The sequence below is a fragment of the Trichomycterus rosablanca genome, chromosome 10, assembly GCF_030014385.1.
Source record: "Trichomycterus rosablanca isolate fTriRos1 chromosome 10, fTriRos1.hap1, whole genome shotgun sequence".
In the NCBI taxonomy this organism is placed as follows: domain Eukaryota; kingdom Metazoa; phylum Chordata; class Actinopteri; order Siluriformes; family Trichomycteridae; genus Trichomycterus; species Trichomycterus rosablanca.
In genome coordinates, this window is record NC_085997.1 from 18,660,897 (window position 1) to 18,679,031 (window position 18,135).

The 18,135-nt window shown below is 42.0% G+C and overlaps 1 protein-coding gene across 3 annotated transcripts in view; it reads right to left on the reverse strand.

Moving 5' to 3' along the window:
* Positions 1–18,135, reverse strand: part of dock1 (dedicator of cytokinesis 1) — a 469,250-nt gene that overhangs the window by 356,972 nt on the left and 94,143 nt on the right. The window contains exons 11-13 of one of the 3 annotated variants that reach the window (XM_063002899.1): positions 10,037–10,109; positions 2,961–3,040; positions 969–1,094 (exon numbers count right to left, since the gene is read on the reverse strand). In XM_063002899.1, the coding sequence (XP_062858969.1) occupies positions 969–1,094; positions 2,961–3,040; positions 10,037–10,109 (279 nt within the window). Of the gene's footprint in view, positions 1–968; positions 1,095–2,960; positions 3,101–5,563; positions 5,638–10,036; positions 10,110–18,135 lie in introns of those variants that run through there. The other 2 variants (XM_063002901.1, XM_063002900.1) reach the window with 2 other exon arrangements.

Sequence of the window (18,135 nt, forward strand, 5' to 3'; positions counted from 1 at the left end):
CAAGCGTGAGAATTTATGTGAGTTTGACAAGGGCCAAATTGTGATGGCTAGACAACTGGGTCAGAGCATCTCCAAAACTGCAGCTCTTGTGGGGTGTTCCCGGTCTGCAGAGCTCAGTATCTATCAAAAGTGCCCCAAGGAAGGAACAGTGGTAAACTGGCGACAGGGTTATGGGTGGCCAAGGCTCATTGATGCACGTGGGGAGCGAAGACTGGCTAGTGTGGTCCGATCCAACAGACAAGCTACTGTAGCTCAAATTGCTAAAGAACTTAATGCTGGTTCTGATAGAAAGGTGTCAGAATACACAGTGTATCACAGTTGCAGGGCTGTTTTGGCAGCAAAAGGGGGACCAACACAATATTAGGACATAATGTTATGGCTCATCGGTGTAAATCACACCATTTGGGATTTTTATTTAAGTGCACAGACTAGTCAAATTGTAAAAATGGCAGTTTCAGCAGATTTGATCTGTTCAAGCACGATTTATGCCTAGCAGACATTACATGATTTATTGAAAGCTTAAAATTACTGTACCAATTACACTGCACATGTTAGACTGAGACTGCCAAAATACAGCCAAAAAAGTATTTGGCTCAACTGTACAGAAACGAATACAAAAGTGGTTGGGGGAAGGCTGTGGAAAAGCTTAATATGAGGACAGGTAGGCACACACAGTAAAAGCACAAATAAACAAGCGGCAAAGAAATCTCTCTCAAAACTAGTAATAGTTTGATTTACTGGTATTTGTATCAGAGCAATTACAGCCCCTAAACTTCTCCTTGACTGTAACATTGGGCCAACATCATGTAGCATGGATTGTTAAACTCTAATGCTTCTGCTCCTTCTCAGTCCTTTCAACAGTTTATGTACAACATAAAAAAATAGTTTCCAAAACAACCGCTCAGCTGCTCAGCACATATAATGAACCAGCCGAGGCGTTTCCACTGAGTAATGACTTTAATTTGCACCTGGCATGATGATCTCAGGAAAGCCCATTTTGCGAGCGACAGCCGTGGAGCGATCCACCAGGTGGGGGAAGTCCTTCCGGATCTGGTGAATATCACCAGGCAACAGCTTCAGTGTGACCCACAAACCTGAGCAAAGAGAGAAAGAGGGTAAAATTACAATCCATTTAGTAAGCTTTAAATAAGCTTTAACCCTTTGCTGCATGGTGTTGCCATATGACAACATACCATTTCTTTGCAACTTTTGGATATTTAAAAATAAACTTAAACCTTGATTTGCCCTAACATGAAAGATGGGGCATTGTTTTAACCAGCTATGTACTTGAATGGCATCACTTGACATTTATACGCCCCAAAATCTTACTCTTTCCTACACTTCTGATGAGTTTAAGTCACCTGCAGATGGGCTACTTTTACCAATATTGCATTATACACTGTTTGGCCAAAAAAAGGTCACCACCTGGATTTAACTAAGCAAATAGGTAAGAGCCTCCCATTGGATAATTACTGCATGGGTGATTATGTTTCAGCTGGCAACAAGTTATTTAACCCTAACTGATGCAGTGAGTAGCTTCTCATTTGTTAAACAACCATGTGAAAAGACATTCTGTGGTCGTGGAAAAGATGTTAATCTGTTTCAGAAGGGACAAATTATTGGCATGCATCAAGCTGAGAAAACATCTAAGGAGATTGCTGAAACTACTAAAATCGGGTTAAGAACTGTCCAACGCATTATTAAAAAGTGGAAGGACAGTGGGGAAACATCATCTTCGAGGAAGGAATGTGGTCTGAAAAAAATCTTGAATGATCGTGATCGGCGATCACTTAAACGTTTGGTAAAATCAAATGGTAGAAAAACTCCAGTAGAACTCAGGGATGTTTAATAGTGAAAGTAAGAGCATTTCCACACGCACAGTGTGAAGGGAACTCACGGGATTGGGACTTAACAGCTGTGTAGCCTAAAGAAAACCACTTGTCTGTGAGGCTAACTGGCAGAAACGGCTTCAGTTTGCTAGATTGGACTCTGGAGCAATGGAAGAAGATCATGTGGTCTGATGAGTCCAGATTTACCCTGTTCCAGAGTGATGGGCGCATCAGGGTAAGAAGAGAGGCGGCTGAAGTGATGCACCCATCATGCCTAGTGCCTACCGTACAAGCCTGTGGGGGCAGTGCTATGATCTGGGGTTGCTGCAGTTGGTCAGGTCTAGGTTCAGCAATGTTATGTGCCCAAAGAATGAGGTCAGCTGACTACCTGAATATACTGAACGACCAGGTTATTCCATCAACGGATTTTTTCTTCCCTGATGGCACGGGCATATTCCAAGATGACAATGCCAGGATTCATCGGGCTCAAATTGTGAAAGAGTGCTTCAGGGAGCACGAGACATCATTTTCACACATGGATTAGCCACCACAGAGTCCAGACCTGAACCCCATTGAGAATCTTTGGGATGTGCTGGAGAAGACTTTGTGCAGTGGTCCAAATCTCCCATCATCAATACAAGATCTTGGGGGGAAAATTAGTGCAACTCTGGACAGAAATAAATGTTGTGACTTTGCAGAAGCTTGTGGAAACGATGACACAGCAAATGTGTGCCGTAATCAAAGCTAAAGGCGGTCCAATTAAATATTAGAGTGTGTGACCTTTTTTTTTGGCCAGGCAGTGTATTTGCAGCATTTAAAAATTACTTAAATAATCTGTGGTAAGTTATGATCTGTTTTTATCATGAAAATTAGTTTATATAAAATTATTGTCTTTTTTATTCAATAAATTAGGTATGTTGCCAAACAGCAACCTTGTGCAACAATGGAGTGGAGCCAGTGTATTCTTTAGTTACTGATACCTAAATACTGGCATGGACTAACATAAGACCCCTGCACCTCCTAAGCACCACAACCAGTAATTATGCTTATAAAGCTCTGTATGACACTGCAGTGTTGTACAGACAGAGGATTTCTCACTTCACCTGCATGGGTTGCTTTAGCGCTGCTTACCTTGGCCTTTATGGTTGACCTCTTTGGCAGCGATGACTTTGTTGATTACACTCTGCAGAAAGTCGTTCTCTCCTGCCACCCTGGGTGAAAAACGGGAGATGTTCAGCTGCCTGTGGCGGATGGCGTCATCCAGCGCAAGCCTGGAGTTCACACACGATGACGGGCAACACACCACAGGGAGGGAGGGAGGGGGGGACAGGGAGGAGGACAGATACAGACAGAGCGAGGCATATAGAAAGACCAAAAAAAAATAAATGAAAAGGAATGAAAGAACATAGGAGCAAAATACAGTGATGAAATGTATAAGGTGGGAAAAAAATGAGCAGGGTGTGAGGAGGCGGTTGAGATGGATGATAACGGGAAGGGAAAAGGGGAGAAAAGACCAAACAGTGATGCAAATACCATGACAGTAGACAAAAGCCATTTGTTAGCACACAGTGATCCAGAGTGGGTAATAAAGAGACACAGAGAGAGTGTCATTTCAGAGATGGTCTTCTTTCACTCTGATAAAGCACAAGCCTGCAGAGACATGTCTTAACCTAGACAAGTAGCAGCCCTGGGGACATTTGTGAAAGCAGCTAAAAACTAATGTCCCTGACACAGAAAGGACCAACTACTACCTCTAAAGAGGACACGGACAGACTCGGGGACATACACACAGGGGCACATGTGAAACCAGAGAGAAAGCAACAAATGCTACATTTATATGCAGTGCCTTTAACACATTTACATTTTTGGCATTTAGCAGACGCTTTTATCCAAAGCGACTTACAATTATGACTGAACACAATTTCATTTTCATGAGCAATTCAGGGTTAAGGGCCTTGCTCAGGGGCCCAACAGTGGCAACTTGGTGGTGGTGAGGCTTAAACCGGCAACCTTTTGATTACTAGTCCAGTACCTTAACCACTGAGCTATTACTGCCCTAATTAATACACCTGAATGAGCTTCACCCATCAGGTGTGTGAGTTTGTTATTTAATTTAAAAGCTACACATAATATACAGAGGACATTTGTGGGTATACAATTACTGATGATATTCTCTGTTGCTCTGTACACTGGCACCACCCTGTACCCCATCAATCAAAATGGACCTCAATAGTACCTCCTATAGTTGTTATTTGGGTAATGGATCATTCTGAGCTAGTTTTGAAGGACTGTTATTATTATTATTAATAACACTATTATTAACATCGTTATTATCATTATTTTCACTTTAATTGCTATTATTATTACTAACACAGTGGTACCTTAAAACTCTACGTCAATTGGTTCTGGGAGTGGTGTCGAGTTTAAAAGTTGTTGAGTTTTAAGGTATTTTTCCCCATAAGGATGTATGGAAAACCTGTTAATGCGTTCCATGGTCCCATGGAACTGCATATACACTGATCAGTCATAACATTAAAACCACCTCCTTGTTTCTATACTCACTGTCCATTTTATCAGCTCCACTTACCATATAGAAGCACTTTGTAGTTCTACAATTACTGACTGTAGTCCATCTGTTTTTCTGCATGCTTTCTTTGCCCCCTTTCATGCTGTTCTTCAATGGTTAAGACTCCCAGGACCCCTACAGAGCAGGTATTATTTAGGTGGTGGATCACTCTCAGCACTGCAGTGACACTGACATGGTGGTGGTGTGTTAGTGTGTGTTGTGCTGGTATGAGTGAATCAGACACAGCAGCGCTGCTGGAGTTTTTAAATACCGTGTCCACTCACTGTCCACTCTATTAGACACTACCACCTAGTTGGTCCACCTTGTAGATGTAAAGTCAAGAGACGATCGCTCATCTATTGCTGCTGTTTGAGTTGGTCATCTTCTAGACCATCAGTGGTCACAGGACCAGTTGGCTGGATATTTTTGGTTGGTGGACTATTGTCAGTCCAGCAGTGCCAGTGAGGTGTTTAAAACTGCAGGAGTGCTGCTGTGTCTGATCCACTCATACCAGCACAACACACACTAACACACCACCACCATGTCAGTGTCACTGCAGTGCTGAGAATGATCCACCACCTAAATAATACCTGCTCTGTAGTGGTCCTGACCATTGAAGAACAGCATAAATGGGGGCTAACAAAGCATGCAGAGAAACAGATGGACTACAGTCAGTAAGTTCTTCTATATGGTAAGTGGAGCTGATAACATGGACAGTAAGTGTAGAAACAAGGAGGTGGTTTTAATGTTATGGCTGTTCAGTGTGTATATATGTTGCATTAGTCGTAGACCCAGAATAAAAACCCATGTGACCAGAACGTTAACAGATGTTTACAAATTGATAGAGATGGATTGCTCAAAACTGGTTTCCTGATTTCTCAGATAATTAGGCTGCATGTAAACGTAGCTGCACAAAGAAACAACTGCTGCTACACTGAAGCAGTATAATAAATGAAAGTGAGTTTAAGAAAGACTGAAGAAATATAGAAATATTACAAGAGGAAGAAAGTAGAAAGCATATAGCAGCTGGAAATTGTCACTGATAGATGTGCAAGTCACTAAGGTGGGTAAGCAGCAAAAATACCAAGAAGCAAGAGAGATATGAACCTACATGAGCATGCACACACATGCAGGCACGCACAACCAATTCTACTGAATCAAAACACACATTTTTCTTCGAAAGAATGTCTGAAGAAACCTTCACACGCTCATACTGCACAAGGAACCAAACAATTCTGAATCTTCACCAGTTCAAGGTCTAGTACTGCCATGACAAGATAAAAATAACAGAGTGAACTAAAAGAAAAGAAAACTATGGATCCTATTAATCAAGAAATATGCAGCTTTTACCTTTAATAAATTGTACAACAGTTTTATACTTAGTCCATCTAGCAAACCTATTTACTACTGAAGTAAACATGTAAGTAACAGGGAAAAGGTGTAGGATTGGATGTCATTAGGCAGTTGTTTGGAGGTCTGTAGCGATTGAAAGAAAGTTGGCGACCTCTGTGCACTATGCGCCTCAGCATCCACTAACCCTGCTCTCACATTTTACGTGGCTACCACTTCGTGGCTGAGTTGCTGTCGTTCCCAATCGCTTCCACTTTATTATAATACAACTGACAGTTGACTGTGGAATATTTAGTGGCAAGGACATTTCACAACTAAACTTGTTGCACAGGTGGCATCCTATCACGGTACCACGCTGGAATTCATTAGCTCTAGTGAAAAAACTATACAATCTGGTTAGTTACCACTGCCGCTTCTGAATTCAGATTTTGGGTGGAATTCTAGTTGTTCCTCTAATCCTAAGCAATACATGCTTTTTTTTTTTATTTCTCCAATGTGTCATTTAGATGAGCTGACAATGAAAAACTCTCTCTTTATTGGTTGAAGAGATATAAGTGATCGTTTAGATAATGAATTACCAGTTTCAGCTTTTAACCACAAAAGCCGAGATGATTAATTATCCGTTGGATATGGATATCTACACTATATTGCAAAAAAGAATTCGCTCGTCTGCCTTCACACGCATATGAACTTGAGAGTCGTCCCATTCTTAATCCATAGGTTTTAATAAGATGATGGTTCACCCTCTATAACAGCTTCAACTCTTCTGGGAAGGCTTTCCACAAGGTTTAGGAGTGTGTTAATGGGAATTTTAACCATTCTCCCAAAAGCGCATTTGTGAGGTCAGACACTGATGTTGGATGAGAAGGCCTGGCTCGCATCCCAAAGGTGTTCTATCGGGTTGAGGTCAGGACTCTGTGCAGGCCAGTCAAGTTCTTTGATGCAGCTGCTCGGTCATGGAAACCCATTCCATGAAGCTCTCTACGCACTGTTCTTGAGCTAATCTGAAGGCCACATGAAGTTTGGAGGCCTGTAGCGATTGACTCTGCAGAAAGTTGGCGACCTCTGCACACTATGCGCCTCAGCATCCGCTGACCCCACTCTGTCATTTTATGTGGCCTAGCACTTCGTGGCTGAGTTGCTGTCATTCCCAATCGCTTCCACTTTGTTATAATACCACTGACAGTGGACTGTGGAATATTTAGTAGCAAGGAAATTTCACGACTGGACTTGTTGCACAGGTGGCATCACGGTACCACTCTGGAATTCACTGAGCTCCTGAGAGCGACCCATTCTTTCACTAATGTTTGTAGAAGCAGTCTGCATGCCTAGGTGCTTGGTTTTATACACCTGTGGCCATGGAAGTGATTGGAACACCTGAATTCAATGATTTGGATGGGGAGTGAATACTTTTGGCAATATAGTGTATGTGCTATTTTTTTCAGCTTTCTCCAATGTGTCATTTAGGTGAGCTGGCAATGAAAAAACTTCTCTTTATTGGTTGTAAAGATATAAATGACAGTTTAGATAACGAATGACCAGTTTCAGCTTTTAACCACAGGAGCCGAGAGGATTAATTATCCGTTGGATATGGATTATATATATTCTGGAAATATTCTGGAAACATGAAGGAAAACATTTGCAAAAAAGTGGATTTCATCCCTAATGGAACAACACACGGGTACAGATTTGTCTCAATTTGAGGATAAGAAGCTCAGGTAAGCAGCGGTTATGATTTTAGTTTAGGCAGTTGCAGGGCAACTCTAAAAGATCAGGTATAATTTTTAACTCTATCTGACAGCAGCCTCTGTTAGAAGTTTGGCTGTAGTTTAAATCGTCCCCAAATACGAGTATGAGAGAGTATGTGAATTTTTCTGATGGACACGCTGTCCTAGCTGTAACCCAACACAACCATTATCAGGATGAAGCAGGTAGTGAAAGGATAAATAAAAGTATGTAACAGTTTATAAGAAATGTTCTTATGTCTTAGGCTCAGCATCTTTACTACTGGAGTATGACTGGTGTAGCAGTTTATTAGAATTTTAAAGTCATGTTTTACACACTTTGGTTACATTCATGACAGAACAATTAATTACTGGTTACACAAGATTCATCAGTTCACAAGTTTAATGTCAAACACAGTCATGGGCAATTTTGCATCTCCAATTTACCTCACTTGCATGTTTTTGGACTGGCAAAAGAAACCAGAGCTCCTGGAGGAAACCCACACAGACTGGGAAGAACATGCAAACTCCATACAGAAAGGACCCGGACCACCCCACCTGGGGACCAAACCCAGGACCTTCTTTCTGTGAGGCGACAGTGCTACCCACTGAGCCACCGTGTCACCACTTTAGGATTTTAATATCATGTTTTACACACTTTGGTTACATTAATGACAATTAATCTCCAATTCACCTCACTTGCATGTCTTTTGACTATCGGAAGAAACCGGAGCTACCGGAGGAAACCCACACAGACATGGGGAAAACATGCAAACTCCATACAGAAAGGACCTGGACCGTTCCACCTGAGAATCGAACCCAGGACCTTCTTGCGTGAGGCGTGTGAGGCAACAATCCTACTCACTGAGCCACCGTGCTGCCCACAATTCATTCACTTACACCGATCAGGACATTATGACCACCTTCCTAATATTGTGTTGGTCCCCCTTTTGCTGCCAAAACAGCCCTGAACCATCGAGGCATGGACTCCACTAGACCCCTGAAGGTGTGCTGTGGTATCTGGCACCAAGATGTTAGCAGAAGATCCTTTAACTCCTGTAAGTTGCGAGGTGAAGCCTCCATGGATCGGACTTGTTTGTCCAGCACATCCCACAGATGCAGGACTGGATTGAGAGCTGGGGAATTTGGAGGCCAAGTCAACACCTCAAACTCGTTGTTGTGCTCTGCAGACCAGGAACACCCCACAAGAGCTGCAGTTTTGGAGATGCTCTGACCCAGTCGTCTAGCCATCACAATTTGGCCGTTGTCAAACTCGCTCAAATCCTTACGCTTGCCCATTTTTCCTGCATCTAACACATCAACTCTGAGGATAAAATGTTCACTTATTGCCTAATATATCCCACCTACTAACAGGTACCGTGATAAAGAGTTTGTTTGTTTATTAGGATTTTAACGTCATGTCTTACACTTTTGGTTACATTCATGATGGGAAACGATACTCATTACACACAAGGTTCATCAGTTCACAAGGTTATATCGAACACAGTCATGGACAATTTAGTGTCTCCAATTTACCTCACTTGCATGTTGTTGGACTGTGGAAGGAAACCGGAGACTCATTAAACACCAATAAGCCATCTTACATGACATCAAAACAGCTCTGACCAGACAAGAGTCTTGTGGTATTTGACACCAGGACATTAGTCTCAGGTCCTTTAACTTCTGTAATTATCTTCCATCACACAGATCTCAAATTAATGCAATAAAGAATTTATCAACATTGTGACAGGCCTACTTGCAACTTGTTGGTCCTGATAATGACTAAGAACTTCAATTATCAAACCATACTAAACAAAATGTAGATTTTGATGTACAGGTTGTGGATATGTAACATTTGAATTACTGGAATAACTGTGGAAAATCTAGAAAGAAAGATAATTATATGACTTTGACCCACTTCTGGCCATTATGCCATTAAGGCTAATTAGACTTTCCGTCCACGTCCTCCACACTGGTCTGTAATATAAACTACTAGTCCAGAGAGACTGAAAATCTGACTCTGAAATTCCAGCATACTAAACTGCAATTTACTCCTCACTGTTATATATACATAAGTGTGAGTGTACATCTTAACAGAAGAATGCATGGGAGTTTAATTGCTTCCTGAAATATCCAGGGCTGGAACATGCAGACCAGGATTTATTATTAAAGTGAGGATCCTGAGAGGGGAAGGTTTACTCTCATCACAGCCAAAAGTTATTGAGCTGGGCCTAATTGCGCCAGGAGGGAATGTGTGAGTACAAGTGTTACAGGCTACAGCTAATCAAGTACCAGGTGCTTTAAACCATAAAACAGCCCAAAAAGTATCCCGGGAGCAAGCCTGAGGCACAGGGCTCGAGTCAACACTCCCTGTTCAGAAGACTTCAAACACTGTGTTTTCAGAAGCAGAAATCATCGCTAATGTTGGCGCATCACACACAGCATTTCTAATCTAATTTTAATCAATGCTTTCAAATATTTTTAACACACCTGAAGAGATCTCAATAGGCACTATGGTGAATTGAGAACATGGCATATAAAAAGCAGCTTCAAGTGTTTGTACTCACGGCTGAAAGGGGATGAAGTGCTGCTTGTCTTCGTCATCTATCTTCCCAGTGATGATGTCTGTGACATCCATTACTGAAAAACAAAAGGCAAAGTTGAGTCATAGCGCTGGTGCACTCTCTCTCGTTAATTTTGGATGAATCTCTTCGGGATTGACACAGTTCCATTAATTCTCTTCAAACACTAATAAATACATTTCATTTCTTTGATGCGGAATCAACTGCTTTATACTGGTCAGAGACATGGCAGGTCTAGTTCCACCAGGAAAAACAGGGCAGGAGGCACAAATACCCTGGAGAGAGCGAGCCCAAATCCATTGCAGGTCTTCGGCCAACCCCACCAAACACACCTCCACCCCTAAGCATTTACATTTTCGGCATTTAGTAGACACTCCTATCTAGAATCTGTTGATGCATGCTCAATAATCCAGGTACACAAATCCACAAAGTTGAATCAGTTCATCTGGACACAAGTTTGTTGTAGAGATATGTTTCGTCACTCAATCCGAATGACTTCTTCAGTCTGAGCTGGTGTTGAATACCCCAACCTCTTCTGGCCAGGCCATTTACGTGAAGAGGGAACGACCATCCGTGAACCGGGAGGGGGCCTGAGAGTACATCTCTCACCATCATACAACGCCGTAATAGGAGCTTTACCCCAATCATGTGTAAAAGACACACATGGCAATTGTAATTAATGGTCATTGTGAATTACATATGGACCTGATCACCGGTTCCATTTTTATGCAATGGGCAGTGATCGGTCGTTATGCAAATCAACTGCATATAAGGTTGGGGTATTCAACACCAGCTCAGACTGAAGAAGTCATTCGGATTGAGTGACGAAACGTATCTCTACAACAAACTTGTGTCCAGATGAACTGATTCAACTTTGTGGACTCCTATCTAAAGCAACTTACAGAAGTGCTTCCACAGCAGACATTTCCCTACTCTAGATAGGCAACAGTGCGAGAGTATAAATCTGCTGAAACTTTGTTCGTTTTTAGGAAATAAGAAATGAATAAGAGTGTTAGTAAGTACATGTTAGCTCTCAGCTTAGGTGGTTAGTAAAGAGGTGGGTTTTTAAATCGTCTTTTGAAGACAGTGAGAGACTCAGATGTTCGGACAGATGAAAGTTCGTTCCACAAATTGGGTTCTAGTACAGAAAAGAGCCTTGATGCTTGTCTTCCCCGAGTTCTGGGTGGAGGATCGAGGCAATCGAGACTAGTGGCTCAAAGGTTGCGTACTACAGAGCAGGGTGTGATGAGTTCTGTGAGGCCTTTTGGAGCTGGTCCATTTTTAGCTTTGTAGGCGAGCATCAGAGTTTTAAACTGAATGCGGGCAGCAACAGGAAGCCAGTGAAGAGAACGCAGCAGCGGGGTGATGTGGCGGCGTTTAATTTGACTAAACAAGGGCGCCCAGGTGGCGCAGCGGGATATTCCGCTAGCACACCAGCACCGAGATTTTAAAATCCTCGGTTCAAAACTCAGCGTTGCCATAGGAAAGCTGGGCGCCATCTAGCGGGCATAATTGGCAATGACTGCAGGGAGGGATGACCGGAATATGTGGGTGGGGTCTTCAAACGCTGTGTAAGGACCCTGATTGGCAGATAGAGGTGCCCGTGCAAAATGTATAGGTGAAAAGGGGTTCCGCCAAGGGCTGCTTGCGAGTCAGAAAAGGCGTGAGCAGCAATATACCCAACTGTAAAAAATAGGGGATCCCCAGCAGCGGAAGACAAACGCTGAATACTACACTAAATTGGGAGAAAAACGCATAATATACAGTGGGGAAAATAAGTATTTGATCCCCTGCTGATTTTGTAAGTTTACCCCCTTACAAAGACTTGAACAGTCTATAATTTTTATGGAAGGTTTATTTTAACAGAGAGAGACAGAATATCAACAAAAAATCCAGAAAAAAAACATTAAATAAAAGTTATAAATTAATTTGTATTTAATTAAGGGAAATAAGTATTTGATCCCCTACCAACCAGCAAGAATTCTGACCCCCACAGACCGGTTATGTGCACAAAAGGCACACAAATTAGTCCTGTCCCTGTATAAAAGACTCCTGTCACAGAATCAGTTTCTTCCATTCAAATCTCTCGACCACCATGGGCAAGACCAAAGACCTATCAAAGGACGTCAGGGACAAGATTGTAGACCTGCACAAGGCTGGAATGAGCTACAAGACCATCAGCAAGACGCTTGGTGAGAAAGAGACCACTGTTGGTGCGATCATTCGAAAATGGAAGAAATACAAGATCACAGTCAATCGCCCTCGCTCTGGAGCTCCATGCAAGATCTCACCTGGTGGGGTAAGAATGATTCTGAGAAAGGTGAGGTCAGTCCAGAATTACACAGGAGGAGCTTGTCAATGATCTCAAGGGAGCTGGGAGCACAGTCACCAAGAAAACCATTAGTAACACACTTCGCCGATTGAGATCCTGCAGTGCCCGCAAAGTCCCTCTGCTCAAGAAGACTCATGTACAGGCTCGTCTGAAGTTTGCCAATGAACACCTGAGTGATTCAGAGAAAGCTTGGGAGAATGTGATATGGTCAGATGAGACCAAAATTGAGCTCTTTGGCATCAACTCCACTCGCCGTGTTTGGAGGCAAAGAAATGCCCGGTGGGGATGGTGTTCTTGGGGTCATATCCAGCATTTCTCTGCTCCCAGCTCCCTTGAGATCATTGACAAACTCCTCACGTGTAATTCTGGACTGACCTCACCTTTCTCAGAATCATTCTTACCCCACCAGGTGAGATCTTGCATGGAGCTCCAGAGTGAGGGCGATTGACTGTGATCTTGTATTTCTTCCATTTTCGAATGATCGCACCAACAGTGGTCTCTTTCTCACCAAGCTTCTTGCTGATGGTCTTGTAGCCCATTCCAGCCTTGTGCAGGTCTACAATATTGTCCCTGACGTCCTTTGATAGCTCTTTGGTCTTGCCCATGGTGGTCGAGAGATTTGAATGGAAGAAACTGATTCTGTTGCAGGAGTCTTTTATACAGGGACAGGACTAATTTGTGTGCCTTTTGTGCACATAACTGGTCTGTGGGGGTCAGAATTCTTGCTGGTTGGTAGGGGATCAAATACTTATTTCCCTTAATTAAATACAAATTAATTTATAACTTTTATTTAATGTTTTTTTTTCTAGATTTTTTGTTGATATTCTGTCTCTCTCTGTTAAAATAAACCTTCTATAAAAATTATAGACGGTTCAAGTCTTTGTAAGGGGGTAAACTTACAAAATCAGCAGGGGATCAAATACTTATTTTCCTCACTGTATATATATATAATTTGACTAAACAGTCAATTATGTCTGTAGTCACCTGGCCAGCCAAAAGAACCACTGAGATTTAAACCTAGGGTAATAGACCACTGCGCCATCTGAGCACCTTCTAATGCATTTAAAATGTTTACTAATGAATGAATCATGTTTATTATAATCTATTATTGTTTAATCTGCAGTAAGGCAGTTAACATCAAAATAATTACTGACTTATTTTTACAATCTCAAGACAAAGGTTTTAATTGCAACAGTGAAGAGGAAGTCTGCTTTAACCACTGTCTGTCATCCTACAGACACCCAGCCAATAACCCAGACATCTGTGTAGGCACTCAGCTGGTCGCTAGAATAGCTGGTATTCAAATGTGAGCTTAGAATCCCATTTCTAAGAAAAATACTGCAACATTTCAAAAGCTCTGACAATACCCACTACTCTTTATGTTACTGAAGAATAGTCCAACTAGGGTTCCCTTGAAAATTGAAAAAAAGTGCTTGTAATGCATTGCAATTATTTATACAAAGAGAGCTGAGAATTGGCCAGATTCACACAACTACATCTCCCCTGCCACTGGAAACCCATTACCAGTAAATTAGTCAATGCTGGTAGGTAAGGTCCCAGGTCCCACTGATACTTACTTTTATACATTCTCGCTCGTAATAACACATTTTACCCAGAATGGTCATTAGTCTTAAAAGTTCCATTGAGCCATTTTAAATGTTAGTACATCACTGTTAAAGAGGCTTCTTTAAAATGTCAGGAAACAATTCTACAAACGTATCACTCATGAATTGGAAAAATGATGTCCTCATACCTTTACAAATTTGCTGTAATACCTTTTAGCGCGTCCTATAGCCCAATTGCATCATGCTTCCTCTCTACCAATGCAGATTCCCGCTCTGATTGAGAAGAACGAAGCTAACCCACGTCCCCTCCGACACGTGGGCAGCATGCCGTATGAATCGTCACCTACACTTTGATGCGTGCAGTGCAGCTCAGCACTGTGTATGGAGAGACACACCCTGACAGCACTCTTTTCTCATCTCTGTGCAGGCGCCATCAATCAGCCAGCAGAGGTCGTAGTTGCATCAGTTATGAGTCCCTATCCAGCTATAATATCCCACCTCTATCTGATCAACAGGCCAATCACTGTTCATGTGGCGGCTCAGCCCAGCCGGCAGGCAGAGCTGAGACAAGATACAATGTATCTGAGATCCCAGCTCTGGCTTTTGAGCGGCTAGTCACCTCACCTGCATGTCTTTAGACTGTGGGAGAAAACCCATGCTCCAGAAGGAAACCCACGCAGACACAGGGAAAACATGCAAACTCTACACATAAAGGACCCAGACCGCTCAACCTGGGACTCAAATTGTCAATGTCAGTTTTGGTAGAACGAGCTACTCTGGTTTATTCCCATACATGGACACCCGACCGGTGAAGTAATTTCTAATGAACTGACTCTGGTGGTTGGTAAAATCATGTCTGTCATGGCTGACAGGGCTCCGGTTATGATTGGGCAACACAAGGGTGTGATGAGCATGATAACTACAGCTAACCCTGAAATAGTGCCATTTCATCATTCACAAGTCAGCGTTGTGTTCTAAACTCTGTGGACAAATGTGTGTTACCATGGAGACTTCATTCAAAATAGTTCCCAGTTTGCACCATCATTTTTTCAGAGCTGGAGAAAATGTCTGGAGTATCGAGACCTGTTGCCGCTAAATGAAGTGCACTAAATTAGCAAGGGCTGTGCACTGGAGAGTGTGTGTATTTTGTGGGCTTTGCCGTTTCATGAATTACATACAAAGCTAACTGGTGTTTAACGTTCCTAAATGACGAGGGCATGCGATATGTTCATTTTTTGTGCAACATCTTAAGCTCAATTTGCGACTATAGGGCGAGAACAACACTGTGGCAGAAAATAGCTTTAGATTATTATGAAGCTATTGAAGGTTTTGTGGAAAATGGACTTCAAATGGACGTCAATAAGGCTGCAAACTGAAAACTGCACTTTTTCCAGTTCTGGCAACACTGTGAAAACACAAAATTGCAAAAGGATTCTGTGATGCTTAGGTTTAAGGCAAGACGATTTTGTGTTTTCTTTTTGAGAGAGGTTTGAAAAGTTAAACCTCTCCAGTGAAAATCGACTGCTGGCACCAAAAAACTGCTTCCGTCCCTGGAGGAAGAATCTCTTTAAAAGGCTAATCTTGGACATGTCAAAATCAGATTCACCCAAAGAGCAACAAAATGATAATTATCTATGGATAATTATATGATTCCACAAGTCAATGCAAGAAATATCACAATGCTGCTTCTCACTATTGTTCCCCTAATCTACACTTCCATACCATGTTCATTCTCTTAATCTTTAGTACCAAACTCTGTCAACTCTTCCAACTCCTTTTTTATTCTGTGGGGTTTTCAGACTGCTAGTCTCATAGTGTTAATTAAAAATATGATGTAACTAATGACTAACATATGATATCCATAAAATGATATATCTTCTGGTAGATCTGGTTGACTTGGAAGTGTGCTTGAGATCACTGTATTGTTAGAAAGCCCATTAATCACCAAGGTTCAAATGTAGCACAGAAGGTCGAACATTCATCCTTAAAATGGCTGGGTGGTTTCCGTGATCCAATGGTGTTTCAAGGTATTGCATCCATTGCCCTTTTGATGACATGACCTCTTCTCTCATCTCCTGTGGCAGCTATGTTGTCTGAGTCCCAATGGTTTAATCAGATAGAAACCCAAACTTTAGATCATACAGACAAGCAGGGGGGTTTAAAATCAGCAGTATTATGTACACTACCGGTCAAAAGTTTTAGAACACCCCACTTTTTCCAGTTTTGTTATTGAAACTCAAGCAGTTCAAGTCCAATGAATAGCTTGAAATGGTACAAAGGTAAGTGCTGAACTGCCCGAGGTTTAAAAAAATGTAAGGTTACCAAAAACAAAAAAATAATGTACATTTCAGAATTATACAAAAAGGCCTTTTTCAGGGAACAAGAAATGGGTTAACATATTAAAGCTGTTCTGCAGCAATGGAGGTTGATCAAGCCTTGAAAGCTGGTTCTACCAATTTCTAGGGGTGTTCCAACTTTTCTTGATTACTTACAACCCCCTCGGTCTGCATAACCATCCCCTTGTGAGCATCATTTGAACAGTATTGTTCTGCAGAAAGTATTGTGTTGCTATAAAAATGGCAAGAAAAATGCAATTAACAATGGAAGAGAGACAGACCATCGTAACACTTAAAAATGTAGGTCTTTCCTATAGGGAAATTGAGAGGAAAGTCAAGGTGTCAGTGAGTACAGTTTCCTTCACCATCAAAAGGCACTCAGAAACCGGGGGAAACTCTGACAGGAGGAGGTCTGGCAGACCCAAAGCCACAACAGAATCAGAAGACAAGTTTCTGAGAGTCAACAGCTAGCTTGCGTGATAGGCGGCAAACAGGACAACAGCTCCAAGCACAGCTTAACAGTGGTCGTAGTAAGCAGGTCTCAGTTTCAACTGTGAGGAGAAGACTTCGAGTTGTAGGTTTGACAGGTCGAGTTGCAGCAAGAAAACCATTGCTAAGACGTCAGAACAAGAAAAAGAGGCTTGCCTGGGCCACGAAACACTGCCAATAGACTATTGAAGACTGGAAGAAGGTTTTATAGACTGGTGAAATCTTTGGTTCATCACGCAGGATTTTTGTACGCCGTAGAATAGGCAAAAGGATGGTTCCTCAGTGTGTGACATCAACTATCAAACATGGAGGAGGAAGCGTGATGGTCTGGGGCTGTTTTGCTGGATCCAGAGTCGGTGACTTGTACAGAGTGAGAGGGTGCCCTGAACCGAAACGGCTATCACAGCATTCTGCAGCACCATGCAGTACCCTCTGGGATGCGCCTAGTTGGTCAGGGGTTCATCCTACAGCAAGATAATGGCCCAAAAAATAAGTCCAAGCTTTGCCAGAACTACCTTAGGAAAAAAGAACAAGATGGTAAGCTTAAAAACATGGAGTAGCCAGCACAGTCTCCAGACCTAAACCCCATCGAGCTGGTTTGGGATGAACTGGACAGAAGAGTGAAAGCAAAGCAGCCTACATATGCCACACATTTATGGGAATATCTGCAACAGAGTTGGGAAGAAGTTTATGAAGAATATTTGGTTTCCATTATAGAAAGAATGCCACGAGTGTGTTCAGCTGTTACATCTGCCAAAGGTGGCTACTTTGATGAGTCAAAAGTTTAGAATACATTTTGGTTTATAAATTGATTCCATGATCTCTTTTTTTAACATTAATTGTTTTGGGTTTTTTTGCTCCATGCTAAGACATTAAACTGCATAAATTTAAATAAAAAACTGGAAAAATTGGGGTGTTCTAAAACTTTTGACCGGTAGTGTATTATATGCATCAATAGGTCAATTTAAAGTACTATATCTTTCATTAATTTACAGCAATTAAGTCCTTAATTTGCTGCCATTTGCTGAGGGGCTATGTTAACCACCCTAGATTGGCTCAATTTTGGCTCTACACTGAGCTCTGAGGTTTCTTTTTTTAATCCGCACCAGGTAAATGATAAGCCAAACGTTGGCAAAAGGGTGCTGATGAAGGCACCGATGTTCAGAAACTTCCACAGAGAAAGTTTTTTTTTTTAAGTTGTGAGGGATGGTGAGAGGGATGACGAGAGAAGCACTTTTCCTTCCACTTCAAAAACATGTTTGATGTTGCGGCTGACAGTTGCACATCCTCCCCACCATTCAACATTCCTTCAGATGTGATACACACATTCAATTTACACCGGAAAAAACACCTCACACACCA